At 45.0% G+C, this 14,319-nt stretch overlaps 1 protein-coding gene across 2 annotated transcripts in view; it reads left to right on the top strand.

Moving 5' to 3' along the window:
• Window positions 1-14,319, top strand: part of LOC135259639 (disintegrin and metalloproteinase domain-containing protein 33-like) — a 156,431-nt gene that overhangs the window by 81,147 nt on the left and 60,965 nt on the right. For both annotated transcript variants that reach the window (XM_064344217.1, XM_064344216.1), the window contains exon 4: window positions 12,618-12,696. In XM_064344217.1, coding sequence (XP_064200287.1) covers window positions 12,618-12,696 — 79 coding nt within the window. The remainder of the gene's footprint in view (window positions 1-12,617; window positions 12,697-14,319) is intronic.

Genomic DNA, 14,319 nt, shown 5'->3' on the forward strand with positions numbered 1-14,319 from the left:
AATGTCATCTATGTAATGCGGTAATGCGGTCCTACAGTAAGTGTGCCGCAGTCTGACAACTGTAGATTGAGTTTGAGTTTTCAGAGTCCTTTAAAAAGACTCTATTATTTGTTAGGGCCAAGACGCATAGAGGGACACAGAAGCATACTCAGCACAGAATAGTTACATTTCAGGGGGCTCTCCAGTGAGGCAGGTAACTGAGGCACTTCTGTTTGTTCAGTGATGTGCCCTACAGTTCAGATAACATCTATGGCCAGGACATAATTGTCTGTAGCTAATTCCCCTGTGGAGGAAGCAGTGCCAGGTTGCACATGTGTTTTCAAGATGGTGCACACTAGCACTCATGTTTTTCTAAAAACACACGCAGGCTGCTTGACCGAAGACATTTTGACAGAGTTCCAAATTTGTCAGAAAAATAGAGAAAAAAAATGGTGTCCTCTTGCTTTTTGATTGCCTCCTTTTAGCACTAAATAACTCACTCATGGGTTCGTAAATGGGGATTCAAAGTAGAACTTGGTTATCGCTGGCAAAGCATTCCACAGGTTAGGGGCCTGCGCAGAGAAAGAAAAAGGGAAGGTCGCGCACACTGCTCCCTCCAACGGCATTTTTATTAGCACTGTTTCAGCCGCAAGCTGTCTTTGTAAAGTAACTTGGTCTGCACCTCACCAAACAAGATGTGCGTTTTCTTTTTCAGTTCGTTCCTTTTGAATTAAGACATGTCGTGAGAATGCCAAGCAAACCCTTATTTTAGAATCTATTATTGCATTAATGGTCCAAGGTCCCCCTTGCAAAAGAGATGTTGATCTCAATGGGGTTTTCCTGGTTAAATAAAGCTTATATAAAATAAATGAAAGGTTGCCACCCAGCTCGCTGCTTGGTTACTTCAGGCCTGGCCTAGCAGAGATACTAGCCCGAGCAGGAACTCAACTATATTAGTCAAACCACAGCATCCAGGCACTACTCAAACCACAGCATCCAGGTACTACTCAAACCACAGCCTCCAGGCACTACTCAAACCACAGCCTGCAGACACTACTCAAACCACAGCATTCAGGCACTACTCAAACCACAGCCTCCAGGCACTACTCAAACCACAGCATTCAGGCACTACTCAAACCACAGCCTCCAGGCACTACTCAAACCACAGCCTCCAGGCACTACTCAAACCACAGCATACAGACACTACTCAAACCACAGCCTCCAGGCACTACTCAAACCACAGCATTCAGGCACGACTCAAACCACAGCATTCAGGCACTACTCAAACCACAGCCTCCAGGCACTACTCAAACCACAGTATCCAGGCACTACTCAAACCACAGCATTCAGGCGCTACTCAAACCACAGCATCCAGACACTACTCAAACCACAGCATTCAGGCACTACTCAAACCACAGCCTCCAGGCACTACTCAAACCACAGCCTCCAGGCACTACTCAAACCACAGCATACAGACACTACTCAAACCACAGCCTCCAGGCACTACTCAAACCACAGCATCCAGAGACTACTCAAACCACAGCCTCCAGGCACTACTCAAACCACAGCATTCTGGCACTACTCAAACCACAGCATTCAGGCACTACTCAAACCACAGCCTCCAGGCACTACTCAAACCACAGCATTCAGGCACTACTCAAACCACAGCCTGCAGACAATACTCAAACCACAGCATCCAGACATTACTCAAACCACAGCCTCCAGGCACTACTCAAACCGCAGCATTCTGGCACGACTCAAACCACAGCATTCAGGCACTACTCAAACCACAGCATTCAGGTGCTACACAAACCACAGTATCCAGACACTACTCAAACCACAGCATTCAGGCACTACTCAAACCACAGCATCCAGACACTACTCAAACCACAGCATTCAGGCACTACTCAAACCACAGCCTCCAGGCAGTACTCAAACCACAGCATTCAGGCGCTACTCAAACCACAGCCTCCAGACACTACTCAAACCACAGCCTTCAGGCACTACTCAAACCACTGCATTCAGGCACTACTCAAACCACAGCCTCCAGGCACTACTCAAACCACAGTATCCAGACACTACTCAAACCACAGCATTCAGGCACTACTCAAACCACAGCATCCAGACACTACTCAAACCACAGCATTCAGGCACTACTCAAACCACAGCCTCCAGGCAGTACTCAAACCACAGCATTCAGGCGCTACTCAAACCACAGCATCCAGGCACTACTCAAACCACAGCCTCCAGGCACTACTCAAACCACAGCCTTCAGGCACTACTCAAACCACAGAATTCAGGCACTACCCAAACCACAGCCTCCAGGCACTACTCAAACCACAGCCTCCAGGCACTACTCAAACCACAGCATACAGACACTACTCAAACCACAGCATTCAGGCACTACTCAAACCACAGCCTCCAGGCAGTACTCAAACCACAGCATTCAGGCGCTACTCAAACCACAGCCTCCAGGCACTACTCAAACCACAGCATTCTGGCACTACTCAAACCACAGCATTCAGGCACTACTCAAACCAGAGCATTCAGGCGCTACTCAAACCACTGCATCCAGGCATTACTCAAACCACAGCATCCAGGCACTACTCAAACCACAGCCTCCAGGCACTACTCAAACCACAGCCTCCAGGCACTACTCAAACCACAGCATCCAGGCACTACTCAAACCACAGCATTCAGGCACTACTCAAACCACAACCTCCAGGCATTACTCAAACCACTGCATCCAGGCATTACTCAAACCACAGCATCCAGGCACTACTCAAACCACAGCCTCCAGGCACTACTCAAACCACAGCCTTCAGGCACTACTCAAACCACAGCCTCCAGGCACTACTCAAACCACAGCATTCAGGCGCTACTCAAACCACAGCTTCCAGACACTACTCAAACCACAGCATTCAGGCACTACTCAAACCACAGCCTCCAGGCACTACTCAAACCACAGCCTTCAGGCACTACTCAAACCACAGCATCCAGACACTACTCAAACCACAGCCTTCAGGCACTACTCAAACCACTGCATCCAGGCACTACTCAAACCACAGCATCCAGGCTCCCTCTAGACACCGCTGTTTGGTCCGTCAGCCTCATTCGGCTCTTGTCCAGGGCGCTGTCTCATCATTTGCAAAGTGAGAACTAACACGGGCCTGGCAAGAAAAAGGCGTTTTCCAAACTTACCGCAGCCACTCGCCCCGATCCATTAAATAGTGTTTATTGGCACATATAGCTGCCATGTGTTTGCTGACAGTGGGTCAGAGCTGTCGTGATGCAGTAACAGATCCAGACTAATTAGTGAAAAGGCGCTCTGTTTTAAAGGTTTGGGCCGTTTATTTATTCATTTAAAAATTTTCTCTGGCTGCTATGGCAGTATGCTCCCTACCACATTGAATAACACCTAAATATTTAATTACATCAAGATGATTGAAATGCTGCTCCTCAATCCATCTGCGCGAGTGCATTCTCCTTGCTTGCTCTTTCCCAAGCCCACTAGGGACCAGTGTCTCCAGCTCTTTTGTAAACACACTGAGATACTCTGTCAGTAATTTCAGCCTCTCACTCTCTCTCTCTCTCGCTCTCTCTCTCTGTCTCCCTCCCTCCCTCTCTCTCAAAAATGCTTCATTGGCATGATAAGATACGTCCTATATTGTCAAAGCACAGATCATATGCACTTGAACGCATAAACACAGATCTAGGCATACAGTGTACAGACAAATTCACCCCGTTTTAACATCTGAACTTTTTTTCACATAGGTGGTCACTGGTTGTCCCTCTTCAACATAACCTCTTCAAGCTTCAGCATAATTTGCTGCAAGTGTTATGCATTACCTCTGTTCCTCTAACAACAATGGGAGCTTTTGGTGGTCATTTAAACTTTCGAATTCAGGGCATATATTGTTATGCAATTCAAACAGAGTGTCTGCCTTTTGTCCTGATATTTTCCACATGTTGTAGGGAAGTGCAGCTCTGTCCCCACCACTCCCCAACTGCAGTGTGAGCGCAGCCAGGTCTCAGCCAGGTCTGCTTGTGTTGGCCTTTTTCGATGGCTAGGCTGTGCTTTACTGAGCCTGTACATTTTCAATGTTTTTCTCTGATTGCTGTCTGTCACCATGGTAAGATAATCAGCTGTGGTGTGAACAGGGACACCATTAGGGCTTTTTGGCTCCATGAAAAGATTTCACAGAAAATCCTATTTTGGAATATTTTTTGAGTGCCCCTGTCAGTCAGTGCCCTTGGGAATCATCCTAACTTATGGCGCCCTTGGGTGTACTGTCTATTTAGGGCCAAATAGCGATCAAGTTTGTATTTCTGTCCAATAGGTCAAATATTTGTTTTGTTTAATATCAAATATCAGCTCTTTAATACAGCAAGAATTCTGTTTGGTAAAATTCTCTGAACTAGGATGTCTCTGTCCTGGGTATCATTAGTAGTGTTAGTATTTACTTCACTAAGTATCGGGACCAATTGAATGAGGGGACTCTTCTGTATGTTCGCCTCTTGGCATTTCAGGGCTTTGTAATGGTAGCAGAAGGGGTTTCTCAACTTTATATGCTTCCAACATTTTATGGCTGTTTTTTGTATGTTAATTAGTAGTGGCTATTGGCCTAATTCTGCCCTTACCGCATTGTTTGTGGTATTCCTCTGAACCCGGAGGACACTTCCGCATGTACAGTAGGATCGAACTAGACAGTCCTATTTTGCCAATTTTGTGTTGTGATAGTGGACCCCACACCACCTGACTGCCTTAGTGTAACTGGTTGAATTACTGATAAAAAAAGTTTTGACCAAAGATTTTTTGGGATTTCTATTTGAATTCTTTTTAATGGTATATAAAGCCCTTTTTGCTTTCTCTTTTAGTTCATTCACAGCCATATGAAACTTCCTGTTGAACTGATTTTAAATCACAAGTATGTGTTGCAGTTTGTTTAATTTTAGGAAAAAATTAAACAATTAAATTAAACTATTAACATTTTTGAGGAAACTACATTATAAACATGTTCCCAATATTCACACTTTCTCCCCCCTCTCTCTCTGTTTCTCTCTCTTGCTCTCTCCCCCCTCTCGCCCTCTTTGTCTTCCCCCTCACTCGCTTCACAGCAGGCTAATGGTTAATGGATAAGAAATGACACCTACGCCTGTTTTCAGGGAGTTTGCCGTGTGGTCACTGAGGGAAAGGCAGCAGTGATATCTTGTGCATTTTCTCTTAACCTTCATATTAGTTCAGGACTGAATTTATGACGGGTCTTTTCTGGAGACATTGAAGGTTATTTAAGAAGGTTTAATCTAATATTCAGATATGTATACCCTTCAGTTACATTTATGGAAAAAAATAGTTTTATTAATTAATATATTTGAGACTGGATATTAGATCTGTATTATGCAGCAGCTGCCCTGAGTCTTGTTTTATGTGTTAATAGAAGTGGGAACCACTGCACTTATATTACTGATGGTAATTACTTAAATTAATTAAAGTGGAATCATGTCTGTTTGATCTGGCTGCGCATTTGAGTGATTGATATCAAACCTGTCTTTTAAACAAGTGCACTTGCTACCTGCCTACCTGATGTGCGAGACTCTGTAAGAGATTTCACGCGCTTTAATGTGCATCAGACATGAAGCATGCGACGAAGATAATTATAGCGGCGGAGAAAGAGCGATCGCGCGCGCTCGTAGCGACGGCAGCGTCGCCAGTAAATAATCCAATTAGCCGTCGAATCGCTCATGCTCACGTTTTAAACCTCCGGGGGGGAGGTCAGGAAGTTCATTCGTTCCTCCACTTCCTTCAGAGTATGGAGACCAAAGAAAGGAGAAGGGGAAGACTTGCAGCTTTCTTTCTCTGTCTGGGATGTGTGAATGCGTGCTGTGAAAGGGTAATTGCACGCTGGCACCGGAGTCTGCACAAGAAACGCAGGAAACCGAGTTTGACTTTGACGCAAAACATTTTCTCTCTGCCAAATGGCGTGTTTTGTTTTTTTTTTCGTTAAAAAAAAAAAAAACAATTTTCCCTTATTGAAATTTTAGTTGAGCCAACGTGATACCTTGTCAAACAATATATGCAATGAGAAAGTGGATTTGCTGCTTCCCGCTGAAAGTAGCCAAGAAGGGACCCCGTTTGGAAGGAAAGCAGCGTGAAGTTAATCACCTCATTTCTCCCCGCGATCTAACCGTTCAGCACGAACTTCCGCCAAAGTGGTTTAAAAAGCGCCGCAAAGTTTACAGACGCTCCTGCGAGCTTCATTCCTTGTTTTCCGAGCAATTACAGCCAGAGAAGTTAATGAAGCGACGCCGAAGATCGCCGAGTCTGCACTTTTTTTTTTTTTAGGCTATTTCCTACCTTTGGGTCGCCGAGGGCGTGCCGGTCTGAGGATACGTGGACCGGGGGGCGTGGCCCTTCGGCCTTCGGCTGTCTGCTGTCGGGCTGCGAGCCGCGAGGGAGCCGACGCCCACTCCGGCACTCCCCCAGCTTCTCGGCATTCTCGGGTTCTGACGGTTCTGCCGCATATATCTGTCTCCGGTATCTGTTGATGATAGCAATAAATACCGTGAATGCGGATTATAGCAATTGTCGGGAAGCGGTATTTCTGCACACGCTGAAAAATTGCCTTGCGGTATCAGGTCTCATTTTATTCAAGGAATGTATATTTATGTTTGTGTGTGTTGTTATGCATCATGTGACAGTTTCATGTCTCTCTTTCAAATGCCTGGGTTGAGGGCTATTTGAATGAGTTACAAGTTTAGAATTTCCTTGCCAGGTTTTTCAGGAATGTATTTGAGTGCAACTGTAGCATGTGGAACACTTGATTAATTGATAAATTTAGAAAAGGTCAATCTGACGGACAGCTATAATACTATAAACATGTCATATTTCTGAGTACCCTTGGGGGGGTTGGCTTTATATCTCTAACAACTGTCATATATCTCTAACGCTGTCGTATGCTGGTGCACTGAAAATTGTAACTCATGGTTATTTGGATGGATTTGCACAACCAAATGTCATTCCACACATTCTGTTATGTGCGCCCATTTCTCTCTCTCCTTCTGCAGTGTGTGCGCGTGTGTGTGTGTATCATCTAAAACGGGCCTGGTGTAAAGCAATTGAAATTCCTGTGACTCCATCCTGTGTTTGGGACCATAAACCCCTATGACTGCAGGGGCCACAGGATGCACTAACAGGGTAGAATGTCTGAAAGGACAAACAAAGGACGGGAACTGTGGCTATTTCATCCCAACCCTACCATGTCTATCGCAGCAGCTCGCTGTCTCACGCCCCATCTCCCTGAACCGGGCTTTACGCTGACGCTTTTGTGCTTCTAATAAATCCCAATTAGTAGATGCGCTCCTGAATTATTCTTCCAGTTAGCACGCATCCATTTTCACGAGCAAATGCTCCTGAAATGGGAGCACTGCAACGCCAAGCTGATTGTAGGTATGCTATGAATGTAGCAGAGCCTTAACCTGTGTCTTCCTCTGTCTTTGACTTAGATTTTTTCTGACATGAGGTCTTGTGGAGCCTGTTTGATGGTCTAATCAAATCAGCAGAAAGATACTGCAGAGCACTTTCAGGTCAAAGGACATTTCTCAAGACAAGAAAAGGAGTCGTTCCTTGGGTAAACCATCCATTTGAGTTAGGATGGTTTAACCTTTATTGCGTCCATAGGGTTATATCCTCTTGAATGTGTTCATGTTGTCTTGTGATTCCATTGTGCACGTGTGTTGTCTTTACGTCTTTTTTAAAGTGTCACGCGTCAAAATGTGCGTTTTATTTAGTGTATTAAACTGTGCTAGCAACTTACTCATTTCAGACAGAAACTAGATCATTAAACTTACAATGAACTGAAACGCAAACCAATTCAGAACGCACACACTCCTCGTATGAGGTTCAGTACCAAACTTGAAACCAACTCCTTGTCCTAACTAGAGACAAAATTCAAGTTTCCGAATGAAGTACATTTTTTTGGGAGGATTTTCTTTTCCAACCCACTGGTATAGAACAGTGGAGACTTGTTTCATAACATGCACTGAACAGCCAATTGGGAGAAGTTCCCATCTAACTTCAGTCCTCTAATTATTCCTGCTGTTAGAAAAAAAATCAGATCAAAAGCCATCTTGTATGTGTGTCAATTTTTTTGTGTGTGTGAAGGCAGCAGGTTTCCATTTTTCCTTCACTAGGACTCAATGTTCTAACTTGACGGGAGCTTTCCTGGGTGGGAGCTTTACAAGGAAATATGCAGCATATAATCAGGTGTTACTAAGTTTGTCAGGCATTCAGAGGAATCCTTTAGCAGTGCTCCCGTCATCTGTAATGGCCATAATCATGTTCTGTACCGCTTATGCGTTCAAGCAACTGCACGGTATTTCACAAAAAGGAGATTACCTTGTAAGAACTAAATTTAACCTTCTGAAGTGAAATGCATGTAAAGCTCTTGAAATCCGGGTTACTCAGTTTAGAAAAAAATGAAAAACATAATTTGTTTCACGACTGACAGGACCATTGTAAGCTGCAAGTTGCATCATGTAGCAACGCAGCCTGTGCACAGTATTTGGAACAGTACTGCCTGTGTCCCCACCGCTGGGGGGTGAGCCTTAATATTCATTGTGCGGGACGTAACATGAGTTGGTGAAAGCAGGGGGCAGTGAGCGGGCACATATTATCCTATGACATGCCCCCCCCCCCCCCCAACCTTCTGACACTGTTTCCTGCTACTATGCATCAGACCTTGTGCAAATACCCCCCCCCCCCCCCCAGTGTCACCTGACCTTTAACAAACTCGCCCCTGATCTTCGCCAGACCTTCTGTGAGGCGTATTCGTCGCCACTTCTGTTCTCTGCAGATAACGGGAAAAGACGCACAAGAGAGATGTGTCAACGTGGAATCACGCGCGTCTTGCCTGGGAATTTTGAGTGACAGCCCAGTATCAGGAGATCAAATAACACCGGAGATTTGAATCTGGGGTCTGTTGCTTTCCTGCGCTTTCTCCCTCACCGCCCCGCCTCCACCAAAGCCGCCTCTTTTATACGCTCCTTGTTAATTGAGTAGACCGTGGCTGGGGGATGGATTTTATTTATTTATTTATTTTGTTTAGCACATCAAACTCGGTGATCACAGGGAGCTGATAAAGTGCTCTTCCTTTGAAAGGTTGCCTTGTGAAAGGAGCTGAAGGGTGGTGATCATTGTGCACTTTGTAGCTTTGCCCTTTTGAAAGCTTCTTTTTTTTTTTTTTAATACGATGAGATGGCTCGATTTGACTGAGGCGGAAATATTCCACCCGAGAGCACAACCCCACCGGATGACGCGAGGTGGTCCGGTCTGCTCAGTCCCTCAACGGGCCCCGCGACACGGAGAGGAGAGCGACAGAGAAAAGGGAGTGGCTTGAAAAAAGGGATGGAGGCGAATGGGAAGAGGAGAGAAGGAGAGCCACACATTTCAGAACTAGCTTTACCCGACCAGCGCTTAAAGCGTGCGTTTTTTTTTGGGCTCCAGGGTGGCTCGACTCGTTGTGGCACTGGGCCGTGTGGCGTCACTGCCCATGGATGAGAGGGAGGGATGGTACTCAAAGAAACATTAGTCCTTCAGCAGAAATTTTTAACCAATACGTGCATACACGCAGTAGCCAGAAGGCACAATAGTTGGTATATAACCACCAACAGGTGATCCCTAACAGGTGGGAGAGGGAAAAATTTAATCTCAATGATTAATTTACGCTGGAATATTTATTACAGCCCAGTGGTTCCCAAACCTGGTGCTGTCCTCTGTCTTTGCTACATCCAAACTAATTCAACAAATTTTGTTGAACCATGTGTTTCTTTCATTTTTTTTTTTTTTTTCGAGGCACAAGTTTGGCTCATTATTATTTGTTGTGTTTTTGAATTTGTCATTATCTGCCGAATGGTTTAGTGTCCAGGTGTTCACACTTTCGCCAATTAGGAGTCTGCTGATTCACCACAGTGTTTAAGTTGATCCTTTTATATATTTTGGAGTATAGCACAATGTGAATATGGGACTTCATGGCATGCATAGCTATTTCTGCCATAATGTGGCTTAAGAGGGTAAGTAATCCCTCAAAACGCGAAAAGCGTAATTAAAAAAAATGAGCAGCAGAGATTGAAAACAAGCATACACAGTGGTCCCCAGGACCGAGTTAGAGAAGCACTGTTCAAAACACCGCACGATTTCTTAAAGTTCACTGTATTATTAGTCATTCGGTGGCACTTAAACTCACATTCAGTTCTGGTCTCAAGGGGGGAAAGAGAGCGAGAAAGAGTGAGATAACTAGCTACCCCTCAGCCACTGCACTCACCAATGAAGACATAGAAAATGTCAGTCTTACTCAGTGCAGATGACCACCCCAGTTCTGCTGTTTCACACAGAACAAAGTGAGCACTATGGTGTCTTAAAGAGAAGTTCATTTGTAACACCCAAAAATATAAAATATGAACCTCTAAAACATGAATGTAATATTTTGAGCACAAGCTATTAACACAATTGCATTATGTGACTTTGAAGTACGACATCTGCTCTGAGAGCATAATTTTGTGAAATACTCAACAAAAACCCTGCTCGCAGAGTTCTGCAACAAGCATTTTCCACAAAGGACAAACAATAAACAATTCAAGCGGGACAGGTTTAGGACAGTGTGCATTATTGAAAACAGAAAAAGCAATTAAATACGCGGTCTACTTCAAAAACGGCCATGCTAAGTTGAAACGCTAAGAGTTGAGTTGAATAGATGAAAGTCCACTCGCCCAGTAGATTGAAACGTTCAGTGCTCCGAACCCCTCATCTCCCTGGTACTTCAAATCCATTTGTAATACAATTGAAACAAAACAAAAGTCACAACACCTTGGTGGATTACGTGTGCACAGTAAAATATACAATGTAGACTCAGGGAGCACTGAGACTGATCAAGGCAGAGCTTGGCGTGATTTGATATCAAACATGAAAAATACAGAAAATCTTTACATTTCCTAAAAAGGACAATCCCTCAAGAAAACAACATTTTCTCTCCTTGATCATGGTAGAGCATGCAACGGGTCCTGAAATTTCAGCCCGACTCGATATGAGCCCACATAATGTTTTAGCCCGGCCATTTTGAAAGCCCAACCCGATTTGAACCCAACTTTAGTCAGTGCATCAGTTCTGTTTGGAAAAGATTCAATTGAGGTCTGGGTAGGGTCAGTGGAGGGTGCACGGTTGCAGGCTTATGCAGTTCCCCGTATGTCATAACTGTTAATGTTCCAGTTGTACAGCTACCATAGGCCTGCATGAGCAGGGTATCACCAGAATTCCACTTATAATACGAGATATTGGGCTTGTTTTTTTTTTGTTGATAATTTTCTTTGAAAAAAATGCGTCACAGGTTGTGGTTTTTTTGGCTTGTTTTAAAAAAAAAATCTGTTTGTTGTCTGTTTGAAAATGTAACAAGCCACCTGTTTTTTTCACATTTATGGTTGCTATTGTTCGAGGACACTAGCTAGCTTATTCATTTAGCTTAATTTATTATTATAATTTTTGCTTGGCAACACTGAGTACCACAGTGTTGCCCGTTGGCATTTGCACAACCATGTAAAAGTTTGTCCAGACCTCGCATTTTCCTTTTGATGGTTGCTGTTGTACTTCATTCTCCCCTGACAATAACTTTTCTTACTGGCTCTGAGGCATCATTTCTGCCACTCACATAGCTTAGTTTAGACAAGCTTGTCTACAACTGCCTCGCAGCTCACACAGTACTTTTCGCTCAAATTTTAGAGAGCTCGACCGAGCCTGATATAAAATAACAAAATTAGGACTCGAAGCAACCTGAACTTTCGGTTCTGGACGTATTTTTTTTTTTGTTGGTTTTTTTGGCTCGTGTACAAATTACCACCACAAGTTCACAGTCACATTGCATTACCGTAATGCAGGGGTTTTCGATATTTTTTGATCCAGGGACCCCCCTACCCAGTCTCAAAGACATCCAGGGGACACCCATCACATGTTAAAAAAGGGTTACATCCCACCCACCCCCTCCCCCCCAAATCTATATGTAGTCATTGCATATCAAGTCTGGCCAGGGACCCCTTACAGTGCCTTCAAGGACTCCCCTGTTGAAAACCCAAATTGCAGCTTGTGAGCTAGAGAAATTGTTGTGGCCATGTGAGAGAGGTAGGAAGATGCCTCCATCACCTGATCGGGTAGACTGATCGCAGTTCCCTTTCACTGGCTCCTGGATGTGTAGGCAGAAATACGTTTGGCTGAATGGACTGTGCTCTGTAACGTGCCACCCACAGGGAGTATGTCTGTGATTACTGCATGTGGAATTACTTCATTAAAATGGCTGAATTTCAGTTTACAGTATGCGGAATAAATATACCTGGAATGTCTGTATGTGGCATAATATTTTTTGTAATTACTTGATTACTACATGAGGAATTATTGTATCTAAAATACTGCATGCAAAATTGCATTACTATAATGTAATATGGAATTACAGTATGGAATACCTGTATGTGGAATTACTATATGTGGAATTACTGTCTGGAATTACTGTATGTAGAATGGTAGTTGAGTGAGTGTAGCTTTTGGCTGTAACTGGTAGGTACTAATGAGCAGATCTGACTGGTCTGTGTTCTTCTTGCAGTCAGCTCCTCGGGCGGGACTTCACAGAGACCCACTATGCTGCGAACGGCACGCCTGTGATACTCAGTCCCAATTACACCGTAAGTGAGCGCTCGCTCGCTCTCTCTCCTGCTGCTCTCACTCCCCGCAATCCCCCTCTCTCTCCATTCTTCCTCTCTCGATGTCTTCATCTCTTTTCTCTCTCGCTCGCTTTCTCCTCGCCCTCTCTCTTCTCTCCTGCCCCGTCTCGCTCTCTCTCTCTCTCTCTCTCTCTCTCCCTGTCACCCTTCCAGCTCGAAAATCACAAGCCCACCACATGATATTTCAGACATACATCCGCAAGGAGAAAAACAGTCTCACATGCTATACCTCATGACCGTGTTTTCTTAACTCGCGCACACACACACACACACACACACACAAAGCTTAGAAACACACACACACACACACAGTCTACACACATACACACTCATACGTACGCTCATACATGCACACAAACAAGTGCATGCGCTCGCACTGAAAAAAGCCAGAGACTCGAGGGGGTGATTTCGCAGATCAATTATATTTGTCACGTCTATGACACTGCCTCCCCTTTGGGCGCGTTCTTTATGGCATCATCGCAGTCTGGCTCTCACATCGTTCATGTGACACATACTGCTGTTCTGTAACAAACTGGCCCACGGGCATTGAGACATATCTTCACGGATCTGTTAGCCTCTTCATCAGTCTCCTCGGCCCTGCTGCGACAGACGGAGTTAAACTCCTGTTCAATGCGCGTTCAGAAGGATATTTCAATCTGCAGAGCGGCCACAGTTTCGCTATTTAATCATTCCCTGTGCGTGAGGGGAACGGAGTGAAATATGCCAGGCGTTTTAATGGGACGCTGTGGCTATTTTTCTCAACAGCTCCAGCTCTGGGTGAATGGCTACTTTTTCAATGATCTGTTAGACACTAGAAATGTGGGTTGGGGGGGTTGGGAGGGGGGGGTTGGGGGGGGGTGGGGGGGGGGTGGTCGAGTCGAGCAGATTAAGATTTGTCAACTGCTGAGACGATAGATCTTAAATACGCCCACAGTGTCTCGTATGGGGTTAGGGGGTCGCTTCATGGATTTTATCAAGAACATGAGCGAGCATCAGGTCACCTGCAGGTAGGCGGAGCGTAAGTCACAGGTCGCTTAATGTTCGCCGGCGAAGATTCGGGCCTCCCGTTCTCGTCTCGACTCCGGGTTTGGGAGGCGAAATCCTGAGCTCCGCTACCGTTTGAACCTCTCTGGCGGAAACTTGCCGTGGCGCGGAATCTCTCGAACCCCGGGCTCCGCGGCGTCTCTGACCGCGGCGTCAGATTCGTGTGCGAACTGTGAGCGGCTTCTTCTCACTTTGGTTATGAGGTCAAAGATCTTCTCTCCGCCGCCTCTGCAACACCGGAATAGTGCCGCAAGCTCCAGTGGCAAGCTCGATTTGGCTCTGGGGCTTAAGGGTCAAGAAACATCATTTTTTTCAGTCCATATCACCCACGCCTACAGTACACTATTTAGATGACTCAATATTCGGAGGACTGTCTAGAGCGACTAGGCATTTATTTATGTTTTATCGACCATGAATACCATTGCTTTTAAAGTGCCCACTGACGGACCCTTTTTGCGGAGTACTACACCGAGTATATTTTTTTATTGATTGATTGAGTTTGCTCATTTGCATCATCCCGAACAAGAACGACTCCGTCCC

Source organism: Anguilla rostrata, chromosome 7, assembly GCF_018555375.3.
Source record: "Anguilla rostrata isolate EN2019 chromosome 7, ASM1855537v3, whole genome shotgun sequence".
In the NCBI taxonomy this organism is placed as follows: domain Eukaryota; kingdom Metazoa; phylum Chordata; class Actinopteri; order Anguilliformes; family Anguillidae; genus Anguilla; species Anguilla rostrata.